Raw genomic sequence first — 18,684 nt, 5'->3', positions numbered from 1 at the left:
CTGAGCTGTCTCCAAAATTACCAGGGATGAAAATAATGAAGTCTGGATGACCTGAAAAATGCCCCACATATAAGCAGAATTGAAGGCTCCCAGGCTAAAGACATGCCCTGGACACATTTGTAGCTTAAGTCCTTCATATAGAGGTCTCTTTAGCCAGTTGTACTCGTCAAATTCATTATGGTGAAAGTGGAAAAATGTGCTTTAACATAGTGTGAAAAGAAACAATCAAAATATTTTATTTGCTTTTGGTTATGTAGGAAGGATTAAGAAAGGGAAAGAAGGAGGGAGGAAGAAAGGAAGGAAGAGGAAAAGGAAAGGAAGGGAAGAAGGGTAGAAAAAAGGAAGGGGTAGGGTGGGGCAAAGAATCCTACAGAATTAAAAAAATAATAATAAACTATCTATACCCCAGTGCAACACTGATCTGTTAACACTTTTTCATCAGAATTTCCCTTTTCTCATTTTATTTTGGAAATGCATTAAATTAAAACCCTCACTTATTATGCCTAGGGCGTGTTCACGTATATTCTTTTACTTGCAAGTTTAGAATGTGATGCTGCTTATACCAGTTTTCTGAGATTAAAAAGCAGAAGCTTGGTCACCTTTTTGCAAGTGGCTTTGTTATTGTTTGGGAACCTGGTATTTGTTTCTCCTTCAATTCAGGGAGATATGCCCTTCCCTTTTTGTAAAATGGCCTCGCCAGCTCTGAATGACACCCACTGTGTACTGCAGTGAAAGGCACAGTGGCCAATTGTTGAAGGGGATGGAAACCAATTAACAGTTGAGGATAATGGAAGAGCCCTCCACATAATGCACTGACCCCAAATCACAATACAGGCTAATAATCAGAAACAAAATAGACTGCTGTTTATCTTCCCATTTACTGGCTAAATGTCTAGTAAACTAGCTTTGTCCTTGGGTTAGAGATTCATAAGCATTACTGGTTAGGCTTATCGGATGTAAATTAAGTTCAGATGTCACTCAAAAAAAAAAAAATCTGAAACCTGATTTGAGTTCCCTAGTAAACCCAGTGCTTCATTTCAAGCACACACATGCCTCCCAACATTTGTGAATTTGTGATCCTTCCTTTTTCACAGGGGATGGTAATAAGGATTGAGATTAAGAAATAAGGGTGTGATATAAAGTTTGACCATTTATCCCAGGAATGTAAAAACTGACATTGTGTTTCTGTTCCCATAGGTCCCGTGGAGCATGTTCATCTCCGAGTTCCCTTTGTCGCCATAAGAAATAAGGAGGTCAACATCAGTGCAGTCGTGTGGCCCAGTCAGCTGGGGACCCTTACGTATTTCTGGTGGTTTGGCAATAGCACCAAGGTTCGGCCCTTTCAAATTATATAGATCTATACTGAACGCTCCTGTGCTCTAGCTTCTATGTAGATGTTGGGGCACAGGGGATACAGGCAATAGGAGGTACTTAATAAAGCTGAGAACCCACAATTGAATAAAACACACCTCCCCACGCTAAGCTAATCACTTTAATAGGGGACATTTAAATAATCCTAAGGAAGAAAGAATACTTTGAGAAACTATACAAACCTGCGTGTTCTTGCTTCTCTAACCAATATTTCTATATTTTCATTTGCTCCATTTTGTCTTAATCTGGGCCTTTCCACTCACTAGTTATATAATATCAAGGGAATTATTTATCATCTCTGAGATTAAGTGACCCCATCTGTCAAATGGGAACTAGGTATCTAAATATAGGGTTGTAAAAATTAAATGGGAAAACACTAGTAAAGTATCCTTATCGATACCTACTAGGTGTTCTATGAATGCTAGCATCCTTCCTGGGCAAGGTACGAAGTTGCCATGCCTCAATGAAAGGAACGAAAGGGACCAAACTCTGTACCTTCTGCATAATTTCCTACTCCCAGCAACCGATGACGGTGCCACCTGTATGAAGAATGATCACAATTGTGTGATAGAAGCTGGGAGCAATTAGGCTGAGAGTTCCTCAATTTATTTAATATCCTTAATGTTCTTCTTTATTACTGTTTTTTTTTCTAATTTTTTAGAGTAGTGTTAGGTTCACATCAAAATTGAGAAGAAGGCGTAGAGATTTCCCATGTATCCCCTACCCCTGCACGTACACAGCCTCCCCACTGTCCACTTCCTCATTAGAGTGGTTCATTTGTTTAATAGAACAACCCGCATGGACACATCGTTATCACCCAGAGTCCATAGTTTACATTAGGGTTCACTCCTGGTGTTGCACATTCCATAAACTTTGGGAAAATGTATGGTGATATTTATTTGCCATTATAGTATCAAAGAGAATACTTTCATTGCCCTAAAAATCTGCTGTGCTCCACCTATTCATTCCTCCCTCTCCCCAACTACTGGCAACTACTGATACTGTCTCCATAGTTTTGCCTTTTCCAGAATATCATTAAGTTGGCTTCATACAGTATATGGCCTTTTCAGATTGACACTTTCACTTAGTAATATGCATTTAAGTTTCCTTCTTGCCTTTTCATGGCTTGATAGCTCATTTCTTTTCAGTGATGAATAATAATATTCCATTGTCTGTATGTATCACTTTATTTATCCGTTAACACATGGAGGGACATTTTGGTTGCTTCTAAGCTTTGGCAAAAATGAGTAAATTTGCTATAAACACCCATGTGCAGGTTTTTATGTAGGTGTAAGTTTTCAACTACTTTGGATAAGAACCAAAAGCATAATTGCTGGATCTTATGGTAATATGTTTGGGTTTGAAAGAAACCACCAAGCTATCTTCCAAACTTGTTGGACCATTTTGCATTTCCACCAGCAATGAATGAGAGTCCTTGTTGCTGCATATCCTTGCCAGCATTTGGTAATGTCATGTTCTAGATTTTTGCCATTCTAATAGGTGTGTAGTGGTGTCTCATTGTTATTTAAATTTGCATTTCCCTGATGACATATAGAGCATTTTTTCATATGTTTATTTGTCAACTGTATACAATCATTAGTGTGTTGTCTATTAAAGTATTTTGCCCATTTTTAAATTAGGTTGTACCTTTACTTACTGTTGAGTTTTAAGAATTCTTTGTATATTTTTTGATAACATATAATTATGTAGTCTAATAATCCATTATCAGATATGTCTTATTCAAATATTTTCTTAAAGTCTGTGTCTTCTCTTTTCATTTTCTCAACAGTGCCCTTTACTGAGCCCAAGTTTTAAATATTAATGAAGTCCAGCTTATCAATCTTTTTCTTTCCTTTTCTTTATTTTTTTTGTTTGTTTTCTTTTCGTTTCTCTTCTTTCTTTCTTTTACTTTTCTTTTCTTTCTTTTTTTTCTTTCTTTCCCTTAGAGACAGAGTCTTACTCTGTAACCCTGGCTAGAGTACAGTAGCATAATCATAGCTCACAGCAACCTCAAACTCCTGGGCTCAGGTGATCCTCCTGCCTCAGCCCCTCAGATAGCTAGGACTACATGCATGTGCCACTATGCCTGGCTAAGTTTTCTCTTTCTTTCATAAACAGTACGTTTGGTGGTATATCTGAAATGTCATTGCCATACTCAGCATCACAGGGTTTTTCTCCCATGCTATCTTCTTTTATATATAAATCTGTGATCCATTTTGAGATCACTGTTTTGAAGGATCTAAGGTCTATGCCTTTATTTATTTTTTTATATATGGATGCCTAGTTGTACCAGCACCATATGTTGAAAAGACTATCTTTGCTCTATTATACTGCCTTTGTTCCTTTGTCAAAAATCAATTGACAACATGTGTGTATGTGAGCTTATTTTAGAGTTCTCCAGTCTGTTCCATTGATCTATTTGCCTGTTCTGTCACCAATACCACATGGGCTTGATCACCGTAGATTTATAATAGGTCTTAACGTTGGGTAGGGTTAATCTTTCCATTTTGTTCCTCAACATTGTGTTGACTATTCTGAGTATTTTGCCTCTCCATATAAACTTTAGAATCAGTTTGTCAATATCTACAAAACAACTTGCTGGGATTTTGATTGTGATTGCATTGAATCTATAGATCAACTTAATGAGAACTTACATCTTCACGATATTGAGTCTTCTTATTCATGAACATGGAATAGCTCTGTATTTATTTAGTTATCATTTGATTGCTTTCAACAGAGTTTTGTAGTTTTCCTTATATAGATCATGTACATATTTTGTTAAATTTATACCTAAGTACTTCATTTTTGGCAGTGTTGATATAAATGGTATTGCGTTTTTAATTCACATTCCACTAGTTTATTGCTAGTGTATAGAAAAGTGATCAATTTTTATATATTAACCTTGTCTCTTGCAACATTGCTATAATTATGTATTAGTCCAAGGAATTTGTATTGTTATTGTTGTTGATTTTTTTGGATTTTCTACATAGACAGTTATATCATCTGTGAACAAATAGTTTTATTCTTTTTTTTTTCAATCAGACTTTTATTTATTTTCCTGTCTTATTGCCTTAGCTAGGATTTCCAGTATAATGTTAGAAAATACTGGTGAGAGGGGACATCATTTCCTTGTTCCTGATCTTAGTGGCAAAGCTTCTAATTTCATGTAATTAAGTGTAATATGTTAGCTGTAGGGTTTTTGTAGATTTTTTTTACCAACTTGAGGAAATTACCCTCTATTCTTAGTTGACTGGGGGTTTTTATTATAAATGAGTATTAGATTTTGTCAAAGGCTTTTTCTTTCTTTATCGATATGATCATATTTTTTCTTCTCTTGCTTGCTAATGTGATGGATAATAATAATTGACTTTTAAATGTTGGATCAGCCTTGCATTCTAGGATAAATTCTGATATTGGTCATAGTGTATAATTTTTTTATACATGGTTGGATTCAGTTTATTAATATTTTGTTGAGAATTTTACATTTTTTATGAGAGCTATTGATATTTACTTCACTTTACTTATAATGTCTTTATCCGATTTGGGTATTAGGGTGATACTAGCCTCATAAAATGAATTAGGAAATATTCCCTCCTTTTCTGTCTTCTGAACAATAATGTGGAAAATTGTCATAATTTCTCTCTTAAATGTTTAGAATTCACCAGTAAAACCACCTGGGCCTAGTGCTTTGTGTTTTGCAAGATTATTAATTACTGATTCCATTGCTTTAGTAAATATAGACCAATTCAGATTTTCTGTTTATCTTGTGTGAGTTTCATCAGATTGTGTCTTTCAAGGAGTTGATCCATTTAATCTAGGTTATCAAACTTGTGGGCGTGGAATTGTCTATCATATTCCTTTATTATCCTTTTAATATCCATTAGATCTGTAGTAATGTCCCCTTTTTCATTTCTGATATTAGAAATGTGTGTCCCCTCTCTTTTTTTCTTAGGCTGATTAGAGGATTATCAATTTTATTTATCTTTTCAAAGAACCACACTTTGGTTTTATTGATTCTCTCTGTTGATTTCCTGCTTTCAGTTTCATTAATTTTGGTCCTAATTTTTATTATTTATTTTCTTCTGCTTACTTTGAATTTACTGTGTTCTTCTTTTTCTTGTTTCCTAATATGGATGTTTAAAAGTGACTGATTTTAGATCTTTCTTGTTTTCTAATATTTGTATTAAAAGTTATAAATTTCCCTCTACATATTGTTTTTGGTGCATCCCATACATTTTGGTAAGTTGTGTATTCACTTTCATTTAGTTCAAAATACTTTTTAATTTCTCTCAAGATTTCTTCTTTGACCAATATGATATTTAGAAGTGTATTGTTTAATCTCCATGTATTTTGGGATTTTCTAGTTATCTTTCTGTTAATGATTTATAGTTTAATTCCACTGTGGTCTGACAGCAGACATTGTATGATTTCTATTCTTTTAAATTTGTTAAAGAGTGTTTTATGGCCCAGAATGTGGTCATCTATCTTGGTGAATGTTCCATGTGGGCTTTAGAAGAATGTGTATTCTGCTGTTGTCTGATGAAGAAATCTATAGATGTTCATTATACCCAGTTGATTGATGGCATTGTTCAACTCAACTATGTCCTTACTGATTTTCTCTCCTTTTTAGCATATCATTTATACATTCAAAAATAATTTTTGATGGTTGTTCTAGAATTTTCTATATACATTTACAACTACTCCAAACCCATTTTAAATAACACTGTCTCACTTTGAGGGTAGTGCAAGTAGCTTTTAATACCAAAATAATTATTATTCCTCTCTCCTGCCTCTTGTATCACTGCTGTCACTCAATGCACTTATATAAGCATACTTAAGATATATACATAATCCATTACATTGTTGGTATTCTTATTTTAAATAAACTGTTATCTGTCAGGACAAATAAGAACAAGAAATTTTTTATTTTACATTTATGCATTATTTCTTCAGTGCTCTTCCTTTCTTTATGTGGTTCAGAGCTTTTGACCTATATAATTTTTCTTTTCTCCGAAGAACTTCTTTTAACAATCCTTGTAAGGTAGGTCTACTGAAAACAAATTCACTCAATTTTTATTTGTCTGAAAAAGCATTTTTTTCTTCCCTTTTGAAGGATAATTTCACAGGGTACAGAATTCTACATTGGTGAGTTTTTTTTCTCTCAACACTTTAAATTTGTCTCTTGACTTTCTTCTTGCTTGCATGGTTTCTGAGGAGAAAATAGATATAATTATTATCTTTTGTTTTTTATAGATAAGGTGTTTGTTTCCTCTGGATTCTTTTATGATATTTTCTTAATCTTTGATTTCCTATAGTTTGAACATGATATGCCTAGGAGTAGATTTTTCTGCATTTATCATGTTCAGTGTTCTCTGAGTTTCCTGTGTTTGAGGTTTGGTGTCTGACATTACTTTGTTGAGATTCTCAGTCATTATTATTTCAGATATTTCTTCTGTTCCTTTCTCTTTTTCTTCTCTTTCTGGTATTCACATTATATGTACTTACACCTTGTGCAGTTGCCCCACATTCTTGGATAGTCTGTTCTGTTTTTTTTGTTTGTTTGTTTGTTTTGTTTTGGTTTGGGTTTGGGTTTGGGCTTTTTGTTTTCTTTGCTTTTCAGTTTGGGGGTGTCTATTGAGATATCCTCAAGCTCAGACAATTTTTCCTTCTGTATCCAGTCTACTAATAAACCCATCGAAGGCATTTTTAAAAATTTCAGGTGTAATGGTTTTGATCTCTTGGATTTATTTTTGGTTCTGTCTTAGGATTTCCATCTCTCTATTTACATTGCCCATCTGTTTATGCATGCCATCTACATTATCCATTAGATTTTTTATCATACTAATTACAATTATTTAAAATTCTGGATCTGATAATTCCACCATCCCTGCCATATCTGGCTGTGATGCTTACTCTGTCTCTTTAAACTGCTTTTTGCCATTTTGTATATCATGTAATTTTTTTTCTCAATAGTTAGACATGATGTACTGGGTAAAAGAATGGGCTGCATATAGACCTTCAGTAATGTGTTGTTAAGATATGGGGGAAGAGGAAGCTTTCTATAGACCTATGATTAGGTCTCAGGCTTTTAGTGAGTCTATGTCTCTGGACTGTGTACTTTGCAGGTCTTTCTGTTCCCCCACCCTACCACAGATGGGGTGGATGGCTAGAGTGGGCTGGGGTTGGGTGTTTATATTCTCCCTCATGGAAGGGTAGAACAAGCTAAAGTGTAAGATATTTCCCTTCCAGCAGCCCAATTGGACTATGAGAAAATTGTAGAAGCTTAAGCTCTGATTTATACGTTTCTTGTAAGGGCAGACCTTGTTTAAAAGGACAGAATGCTTGGATGTAATTCAAAATTGTTATTTTTCCTCTCTCCATGCCAAAAGCATGAGGGCAGTCTTCTTGAAATTTATTGGGAGAACCTGGTCACCTACTGTGATAAATTCACAAAGTCATGAGGGATCCTATGACTGGGTCCACGTGGAGTTCTAAACTTTCAGACTTAGGCTTTTCTTGAACTCATGATGTGGTTAGAATTGCTTATCTTTGAGAGAGCTTTATCTTTAACAAAAAAAATTTAAAGAAAACATACCACATCAGACTTGGAAATTCTGGATATTCAAAGACAGAGGAAATAAATATACAGTAATTTTCTAGAAATGACAAAAGAAAACTTCACCCCTACTCTTATGCCTGCGTTGTATAAGTGGGCAGTGATCCTTTTTGATGAGGCAGCATGATATGGTAGAGAGAACATGGTCCTTGAATTTAGAGATTCATGGGTTAGGTTTCCAGCACTGCTATGTCTTGGCTGCGTGATCCTGATGAAGGTTTTTGACCTACAATGGATTCATTCACTGTGAACTGGGCAGAATAATGCCTATCTCAACTTGATTGTTGTGAAAACCAAGATAATTTGGTGCACGCTATGTACTCAATAAATGGATGCTTTTTATTATGTCATTGGAACTGATATTTAGGATAGATTCTTAAAACATAGAGCAAGGTTCTTACGCGAAGGGATTCTTTCTCATTGCATTATTTGTGCCTCATGTTTTCAAATTACTTTCTCAGAATAGAGAACCAATACATTTGCATTTCTAGAATTATTATTCACTAGGACAATAGATAGGCAGGCTAGTTAATACAACCCCTATTTGGTAAATTAGAGAAAGTAAGTGTCCTGCGTGAGATGAGCATCTCAATTTCAAATACTTGGTTAGCTGCAGAGCCAGACCTAAAACTTGGGTCTCCTAACTCCCATCTACCATGCACTATCCACCAGCTCCAGATAGCTGCACTCCTCGAGGTGTTTATCTCCTAGAGGTTACAGCCCTAAAATCCTATTTCAAAGACCAGCAAATACACATAGTGAAGGAAAAAGAGAAAGTCATTAGGGGGGAAGTTAGAAAGAGGAGGATTTTAAGTTTATTTCTCCTCTGAGGATGTGAGTATGTACCTGTCAAGTCAGGGAATTCTTTCCTGTTAGTGTTGATTTACCTGGTGCTCTTTACTGAGAAAATTCTGTGGGCAAGGAGGTCAGTTCTTGGCTATTCAGCACAACGATTTACTTAGCAGCCTTCAAGGGACTGAAGACACAATGTTTAATGTTTCTCTGCAGTGCCATATTTTCTTTGGGTGCTCTTTCCCAGACCTGAAATACCGTACGATGTCTAATAATAAGTATTTGATTAAAAGAAAAAGAAAGAAATGGACAAAGCTATTAGGATTCTAATTTCTGTTTCTTTAATGATTGCCTGTTAGCTTGAACAAATAGTTTAATGTGAGTCTCAGTGTCCTTTTCTCTAAAGCAAGGGTACTAACATCTAAAGCATAAACATCACTGAGTTAATATTTGAAATCTACCCTATATCTCTCTACGTCTCTATTTCTATCTGTCATCTATCTATCTACCTACCTATCTAATCTATGTTAGGTCATATTATGGGAGGGCAATATTTAAATTACTTGCATTATAGTTTTATTTTTTAAATTGCTCATGACCAGAAGTATTTCCTTGGTTAGGAATTTTTATCTATAAGCTCGAGCATGAAATGCTGTAAAAATACCCGGGTATATCTCAGAGGTCTTCCTAGTTGGCTTTTGTTTCTAAAGAACCAAGGGAGTGATATATGAGAAGCAACAGCATAGAGTGGTTTCAGAATAAGACAAACGTAGGTTGGAATCCAGACAGATTCTTCTCTGCTGTGTGCCTTTTGTCAAACCATTTAAATATCTTTGAGTCTCAGTTTTATTGATTGTAATGTCTGAGTAATAACAGTAATAACCATGATCAAGTGTTGCTGCAATGATTAAGTAAAGAAAGGTATATAACATGTTTAGAACACATTTAAGCATTTGGAAACATTAGTCATTGTTGTGCTCATCATTTGCATTAATAGCATCTGTATCTAGGTGACAAACCTGACCTGGTTCCACAGATTACATTCTTGTCTCTAAAAATGGTTCTTCAGTCCATTTGAAAGAGATACGTTTTTGGGGCTTTTTGCTAACATAATGCCAAAAACACATCAAGGTGACCACAGGGCCCAATAATTGATTAATTTGCTATGCAAATTAATGTATTTGAGTTCCATAGTGATTGCTGTGATTTTAGAGCTATTCATTTCCTATTGACAAGCAAAATGACCTGTAAAAGGAGCTAATACTAATTCTGAGTGTTTATTCAGAGTACTGGCTTTGTATTAGGTTCTTCATACACATTATTTTATTTGATCATCAGAACATCCCTTGCTGAAAGAGAAATTATCCCATTTTACAGAGAAAACATTTAGGCTAGTAACCTTGCAAGGTGATGTTATGGATGTTTGTATGTATTTGCATGTGTGTGCATGATTAGGTGAAGTGAGTAAGTTTACTCATATAGTTGAATCAATTCAATCTATTGATAAGAATCAATTGACTCACCCACTTTATAACCAGACCTTTTTTTTTTTTTTTTGGTGCTGTTAGTGGTAGAGAAGTACATACAACATTTCCTCTACCTTCAAAGAGATTATATTCCAGGTGAGAAGGCAAGATGAACATAAATGCAATAATTTGAGAGCACGTACGATGTATTAATATAACTAGATAGAAGTGATCAAGAACTCCGGAGATCCCACTGTAGGCTCCTTTACCTACGTACCTATCAGTGGGGGAGGTGAAACTACAATAGCGCCTCCCTGGATCTTTTTCAAGAGCCTGTATTTTGTGCTAGATATTGTGTGGACTACAAAGCAGGGTAAATTCTATTTGTTGCCTTCAAGAAAAACATAATTACTTGAGAATATGAGACTAAAATCTAAGAAAAGATCCAAGAAGGTAAGTGATAGGAATGTAGCAATACTGGCCCAGCAGAGCAGCCTGGGGGGGGCGGATGGAGGTGGGCTTTGTCGGCCATGGAGTGAGTCACGTGTGAAGTCGGTCCTACACTGGCATGGAAGGAACAGTGGATTTGAGGTGGAGAAGAGAGAAAGGGATTTGTGTGTAAAGTTAAGGCTTCAGGAATGGTGGTGTTCTGTGTCAACTAATTCAGCCAAAGTAGAGGATTAATTTGGGCAGGAGCTGGAGAAAAAATATGAAAGGTGGAAAGGATAGATGACAGGTGACAGAATGACATAAATGGGTATTTTTTTATTTTGTCATAGAAACTCTGGTTTAGGACAAGGTGATAGAAGATAGAACCAGATTCATGGACAGTGATACTTTAGGCAGTTACTTGTTTTCAAAGTGTGTGTGTGTGTGTGTGTGTGTGTGTGTGTGTGTGTGTGTGTATTGGAGGAAAAGTATTTCTTTAACCTGTGAATTTTCCCATTAACCCCATAGTCATAACAAAGCTACCATACTATTTTGCTTTATTTCTTTCTTGTCTTTCTGTGTATTTAAGAATTTTACATAATTCTAAACATTGTATATCCACAATTATGTATTCAGCCTTTCCACTTCATATGATAAGCACTTTTCATGCATTACTATATAATCTCATGTAGGCTTTAAGTAAGGCAAGCATAGTGATTGCATAGTTTGTCCAATTTGGGACTGGCAGCTTTTATCACAGTTTACATTTTATATTGTGGAGATTTCATAATATGCGATATTAACTTGGCTTACTGTGTCTGGGAAACTGGTGTAGACTGTATCCAAAGATTTCCCCGCAGCTTCCTGTTCCATTAGTCAAGTAGAATTCTCATAACTAAATAGTCACTCAGAGCTCTGTTGATTTCTCACTGGGCTCAGTGGATAATATGTGACCTGTCGCACATGAGGGATTCTCCGTGGGGAGGGATGTAGCTCACAGCCTAGGCGGGACATGAGGTATTATTCTAAGGGCCCTTGCTGTGGGCTGGCTCCGCAGTTTGGATGGAGCACAGAGACAGAGAAGTCAATCAGCTGCCTGTTGGATTTGTGGGGCTCTGGAAGGCCAATTTGCTGGGATTAACAGAGGTCTGGCTTAATAAATGTGTCTGCTTGCCTAATATATTTGAGTAAATGAACCTTAAAATACTTGATTTAATTTAGCATTGGGCACCAGATACCGGTGGCTGATGAAGAAGTCAAGAATCCCGTTGCGTGTTCCAGCTTGCAAGGAAGGTGAAATCAGCCATACTGCCATAACAGCTGATGAAAAACAAAAGCAATTTGGAAAACAAAATTAGCTCCTGCCATTTCCCTAGCATGGGAATCTGTAGCTCGCCACCCGGGGACCAAGTGTTCCCATTCAGCACAGTTTGTTTGCTGTGGCTTGGTGCCCTGACTGGCTGGCAGGAGGGCACGCGCTCTTTTACTTCAGATGGCATTCCCTCTGTCCTGCAGCCCTAAGCCCCTGCTGGCCCCCGGATCTCCTAGAGAAGCAGCCAGATGGAGACCAGATCAAATCTGCTGGGATAGGAGGAATTCCACTCCTCCCAGAAGAGGCACCATTGCTCAAGATAGCACCAGCCCACCCCACCCCCCCAGTCTTAAGAAGTGCGTGCAGATAAAGGAGAGGGCGTGAGTACTGCTGAGAGCTGAAGAGAGAGATGGCTGAGGGCATAAACCCAACTGGAAGGGCAATATAATGCAGTCGTGGTCAGAGATAGCAACTCATGGAGTCAGGAAAAATAAAAGCACTTTGATTGCTTTTTGTTTGTAAACTTTTACCCTAATGTTTCATTATGAAAAATTTCAAAAAGCTGAAAGAATGGTGTAGTATACGTCCACACACCCACCACCTCGTAGTCTATGATTACATTTACTATGCTTATCCTATCATATGTCTGTCTGTCCATCCCAGTATTCATCTGTCAATCTATCTTGATTTTTTGATTCATTTAAAAGTAAATTCAAGATATCTATATACTTTGTCCTACATGATTTAGCTTGTAAATCATTAACTATATAGTTCAATAGTTCCTTACCCTTTTCCTTCATGGGGTATACAATGTATTAATGATAGGATGCACAAATAGGCAATGTGCACTTACTGAGTTTTGACAAAGACATCCACCTGTGTAAACCAAACTCCTGTCAAAGTGTATAGTATTACCATGATTCCATAAAGTTTTCTCACTCTCTTTTCAGTCAGTCTTCACCCCCAATTCTCAGAACCAACCACTATTCTGTTTTCTTTATCATAGATTGAATTTGCCGGTTCTAGAACTTTATAAAAATGTAATCATATGGTATAAATTCTCTTGCATATGGTACTGTTAATATATGTACATACATATATATATCAGGATTTGTTCTTTTATATTCACTGTATGAATATACTATGGTTCATTTATTCATTTTCTTACTGTTGAATTCCTGGGCTGTTTCTAGTTTTCAGCTGTTATGAATAAGCTACTATGAGCATTTTGTTTTGTTTTGGTTTTGAGCATGTGTTTTCTTTTCTCTTGACTAAGTTCCTAAGATTACAGTTGCCAAATCATAAAATGTGCAATGGTATAACCACTTTGGAAAAAATTATTGGAATTTCTTATCAAGCTAAACTTTTTCATAAGTGGTTGTAGCATTTTCCATTCCCATCAATATTATATGAGAATTATAGTTGCTCTGCATCTTCGACACTATTTGGTATTATCATTTTTTAATATTAGCCATTTGGGGTGTGTAGAAAAATCTCATTTTCTTTCTGAAGAACGTGACTAAGGTAATGAAGCCACTGAGAGTTTTCTGAGGGGTAAACCCTAATGTGCTGACCACCAGGAACTAGAAACTTTACCTGAAGCCATTTATCAATCTCATAGATTCTCATTTGCTGAATGAGTCCTCACAGATCTTCTAAGGCAAACCCTTCATTCAAGGTAGAGGACTAAAACCTAGAATGGGAACAGACTTTGCTCAAGGTCATTCTTTAAGATAGTATCAGAGCTAGAGTTTCAAGTCACTGTTTTCGTTACACTAGGGATGGCAACTCTGTGACACAGGTTTTTCCTCCCTGATTCCATCCCATAGCGGTGCCTGACATTGCTCTGCTGAGCCCAACTTCACTTCAGCTTCTTTCTCAAAACAGGATTCTAATCAGCCACTATTGGTGCATTGGGTTTTAAGTGCATGGCAGAACCTACTTGCACCTCATCGTTACTTAATTCAGAAGGCCACATGCTTGTGTGTAACTTCACCCAGCCCTAAGTATGGGGAAGAATGCCTGAACTGTGGCGTTTGCCCTTAGTTAAGGGAAGTAGTGTATCTCTTTCCATTCTCCCTTGCTTTTTTCATTTAGTAAGTGGAAAAGAAAGAATATCAGAAGCTTGAGGCAATATCTCCAATCCTGCCCAACTCCAGCCATCAGTCAGATCATAAAATAGAGCTATAGAATTTTAAAGCAGAAGAAATTAAATTATTGTTTCAGAGGCCCTGCTGAAAATTCCAAGCGGGAAAGGAATTTCTGTCTTGCAGTGCAGACACCATGTGAATGCTGGATCTTGGAGCCTCTGCAGGGCTCTGTGTGAGTGTGCTGTGGAGTGCTGGCCCAGACACCCGCCCCCACTAAAGGGCAGCTCTGTGCACCCCTCAACTGGCTGCATTATTGCTCTCCATCCTGTTGTTTTCTGACACACAGAGAGGAGAGGGAGTTTTGTCATCTGTGTTTGTGACATCCCTATCAGCTGCTTTAGACCAGCTTCCTACGGTTACATTGTCTTACCTTCGGAACAGCGGAGAACTTGTGAGAGCACCCACTGTAAGATGTCCACTGAATAATGACTCTACAGTCTCGGGATCTGCACTCTCTTCTCTCTGATAAGCATCTGCTTTTATCAAGATCCTTTTTCCCAGGAAAATAATATAATTACAGTTGACCCTTGAACAACACAATCTGAACTACTCAGGCCTACTTATATATGGATTTTTTTTTCCAATAAATGCAATTGGCCCTCCATGTCCATCCACAGTTTCCACATATGCAACCAAGTGTTGATCAAAAATACAGTATTTGCAGGATTCAAAATCTGCGGACATGGAAGGCCCCATGGATTTGAGTATGTGCAGATTTTGGTATCTGCAGGGGTCTTGGAACCTAACCCCTGTTGATTCCTAGATATGACTGTTCTATTTCTCTCTTTATACTTGAGAAGTTCTTATCTCTTATAATGATAGGGGAGAAAAACAGGAAAAAAAAAGATTAAGAAATGATCACAAATATGTATGTTGTCCAAACTATTAAAAATGGTAAGAATGTCTTGCAATGGAAAACACAGATATAATAAAACAAAAAGTCAGTGCCGACTGTGCCTCCAATTTACATACATTTTCTGCTGTATGAAAAACAATGTGCCTAGGGTGGGCAATACAGAAGTAAATAACATGTCATCACTATTGTGAAAGGTCTTTTAGTCCATGAATACAGGATGGACATACAAGTGACACTAGGTATTGGGGGAGAAGAAAAATGATTTCCTATTCCCAGAAGCAACAGGAACAGGTTGTAAAAGCTGCTTCTACTTTGCCCCAGGAGAAGGAATGGAATGACATGCAAAATCCAGGGTGTCTGATCTTATCCTCATCTCTTGTAATTAACATTTTTATAATGTATATCAAGTATGTTAATACTCTTCCTGGATACTGGAAGAATAATCAGTTTTAGGAAGCTGTATAAAGTGTCTTATTTTTTGTTGTTTTTTTTTTCCTTTTCCAAGTTGACAGTCTGAGGTTTACAGGGCAGGAAGGAAGGAAATAAGATATGCCACAGAGGACTGAATGGGTGTTGTTACTTCTCTGTCTTGTAGCCCCTCATCACCTTGGACAGCAGCATCTCCTTCACGTTCCTGGCAGAGGGAACCAACACCATCACTGTCCAGGTGGCTGCTGGGAATGCCCTTATCCAGGACACAAAAGATATCGCAGTTCATGGTGAGCCCCGAGCCCTGAAAACTGTCCTGAGATGCTCTTTCCTGCCCAGCTGATTTCCTCTTGATCCTTGTGGCAATCACTGATTGCTTCAGAAATTCCCCAGGCCATAGGAAAATTATGTAGATCAACAAGAGTCACCCAAACCTACCTCCTAGGTAGAGATTCAGGCTATAAGGAAAGCATATCACAGACATGTATTTATTCTCCCCTGTGGAGTGTCTGCATCACAGTCTGTTGGGGTTCTCATTAGACAGAGACATGTATCATAAGCTGAAGGAATGCCAGCCGGAGAGACTGTCATGGAAGGAGCTAGATCAGATGTCTTGATTAGGTCTCTGCAACACACAAGTAGCACCTACTCTGTGAGAAGGGGAACGGTGATTTCAAAAACTGGAGGAGTCATGGTCCCTGCCCATGTAGGACTCATAGCTCAGGTAATGAGATGACCTGCCCATATGTGGTTTCTTGATTGTTGGAGCTTCTAACATCATTGGCTGCAAAGGCTTAATAATAAAGCTAAGAATATAAACTTAGACAATGATAGGAGAGTAGTGAATAGGGCCACCATCATGTTCTCAATCCTGGAGAACCATTCTTGGTTATTAAATTTATTTTGAATGAAATTGATCATGCTTCTCCTTCCATCCCATACAACCTCCCCTAGGTCCCTGGACACAGCCACTGTCACTGGTTTTCTAGAAGGTTGTAGGAAACTATGTGAGTCTCTGACTCAGACTATGTTTCTCTAGCCTCACCCCAGGTGAATTCCTTTCCTACATCTCTGCAAACTTGTGCTCAGCTTCTTCATGGTGTATTTGAAAGGTTTTATTTTTTTTAAGCAAAGACTTTTATTGAAGTATATATTTTATATAGAAAAGAGCACAAGTGTTTAGCTTCCTGAATTACCATAAAGTGAATAGACATGTGTACTTACCAACCAGGTTAAGAAATTGAACATGAGCCTCACTCTGGATACAAGGTTTCTGCCTACTTTCTAATTCTCTGTAGCAGATTCTAGCATAATGGACAAAGGGACTGAGGAAGGAGAAATGAAGAGGCTTCATTGTGAATACTTTTTGCTGGCTTTGTGTGATGCCACCTACTGTAGCAGAAGTCACCTTCTAGAGTTCCATGCTTCTCTTTCATTTCATATCATATTATTTATAAGAGGAAAGGCTTGAGATCTTAGTGACTAACAAAACTGGTAGGAGCACAAATCTACTTCCAATCCTCAAATCCCACTTTCTTCCAGAAGCCAAGAAACAAGCTGAGAATAAAGGTCTGACTCATAAAAGAGAAGACCATTCCCCTAAAGCACAGTGATTGTGGAGCCCCTCCCCCCACAGCCTCTCTCTTCTCCCTCTCCCAGCCTCACCTGCGTACTCTCTCCCCTGCAGAATACTTCCAGTCCCAGCTCTTGTCATTCTCTCCTAACCTGGACTACCACAATCCTGACATTCCTGAATGGAGGCAAGATATTGGCAATGTCATCAAGAGAGCTCTGGTTAAAGTAAGTTGGCTTTATCTCCATGTAAGTCTTTCTGAATAAGAGAAAGAACTCGATGGTGTGGTACAGAATACCTTTTCATGGATTAAAACCATCATCCTACAATTAGATAGAGGTTGCTGTTATGTGAAATGAGAGAGAGAAAGGAAAAATGGAGGGAGTAAAGGAAGGAAGGGAAGAAAGAGTAAAGAAAGGAGCAAAAGAGACAGAGAGGGAGAAGGAGAAGGAGGGAGGGAAGGAGGAAGAGGGAGTCCAGTCAAGTGTTTGAAGATGGAAGTTGGCCCAATGTTTATCTTGAATTTTTCCAAGACAGTGGCTTGATCCCTTTAATGAACCATTCACTGAGTTGATACTAATATCATGCACTTGGCTGACTCTTTGCCTACCAAAGGGATCTTCTTCACCAGACATTCAGACTCACAAGATTACCGTTGGCCATAATGGGGCACTCATAAGGCTGTAGGCCTTTCCTGTAGGCTAAAGGCCAGGAAACAGCATTTAAGCAGGGTGACAATTATAGAGCTAACTCAAGATCAGGTTTGCCTAGAGAAAGTGAAAGGGCTTGGTGAACTATTTTTCAGCGCTAGGCACTAGAACATAAGGATGGATAAAACATGGTCAATTTAAATATAAAAATAAGGCTGATGTGTGACCAGCTCTAAGTTAGAGGTATGGCCAGCTTCTCCAAGAAGCATAGAGAAAAGTGTGAATTGCTCTATCCCTGGAAGTGCAGGTTTGGCACAGGTTTGCAATTCAATAAATACTTGTTAAACTATTGAAATGATTTTGAAGGGGATACTTGAACTGTGTTTTAAGGGATAAATGTTAGTTAACATTGGGAAAAGAATGGTATCTTTTGGGTAGAATGAACAGCAAATGCAAAGCAATGGACTGTTGGACGAGTACAGCATATTTGGGAAATGGCAAAGAGTTTGATGCAGCCAATCTATAGGTTATAAGGGAAACTGTGGCTAAAGTTGACCTAGGGTGGTTAGGTCAGATTGGGAAGGGTCTGAGAAGCTACAAGGAGCTTGGCATCTATCCTATAGGTACTGCAAAGTATGGAAAGTATTGTTTTTCTTCTTTTATTGAAGGAAGGAAATTCTACCAATGGATTTATATTTGTCACCCATTCTAGTGGCAATGCAGAGGAATGGGTGGCTGGGGTGGCAAGGGAACAGGATAGGAGAGAGATTTCACGGAAGATGCCTAGTTAGAAGACCATTGCAGTGATCTAGGCCAGAGAACCTAAGACCCTGAAGAGGAAAGAGTCAAAGGCTGCTTAGGAAGTTGAACAATAGAACTGGTGAGTAATAAAATGTAGTTTCAATGAGAGGAGGGCGAAGCTTTCTGATTAGAAGAGTCCATAGGAGATGGCCTTGTCTTTAGTCAAGATGAGCATTATGTGGGAGAAACATGCTTGGGAAACAATAGCGGATCAGCCTTTCCAATGTAAGTTGGAGCAT

General features: G+C 37.7%; 1 protein-coding gene across 1 annotated transcript in view; it reads left to right on the top strand.

The window, feature by feature from the left end:
- SORCS3 (sortilin related VPS10 domain containing receptor 3) overlaps positions 1-18,684 on the top strand; it is a 566,209-nt gene that overhangs the window by 532,116 nt on the left and 15,409 nt on the right. The window contains exons 20-22 of the mRNA XM_012770778.2: positions 1,198-1,331; positions 15,588-15,711; positions 17,109-17,221. Coding sequence (XP_012626232.1) covers positions 1,198-1,331; positions 15,588-15,711; positions 17,109-17,221 — 371 coding nt within the window. The remainder of the gene's footprint in view (positions 1-1,197; positions 1,332-15,587; positions 15,712-17,108; positions 17,222-18,684) is intronic.

The sequence above is a fragment of the Microcebus murinus genome, chromosome 14 (assembly GCF_040939455.1).
Source record: "Microcebus murinus isolate Inina chromosome 14, M.murinus_Inina_mat1.0, whole genome shotgun sequence".
Taxonomy (NCBI): Eukaryota; Metazoa; Chordata; class Mammalia; order Primates; family Cheirogaleidae; genus Microcebus; species Microcebus murinus.
Note: the sequence above shows the minus strand (reverse complement) of the source record. Positions and strands in the feature narration are given on the sequence as shown.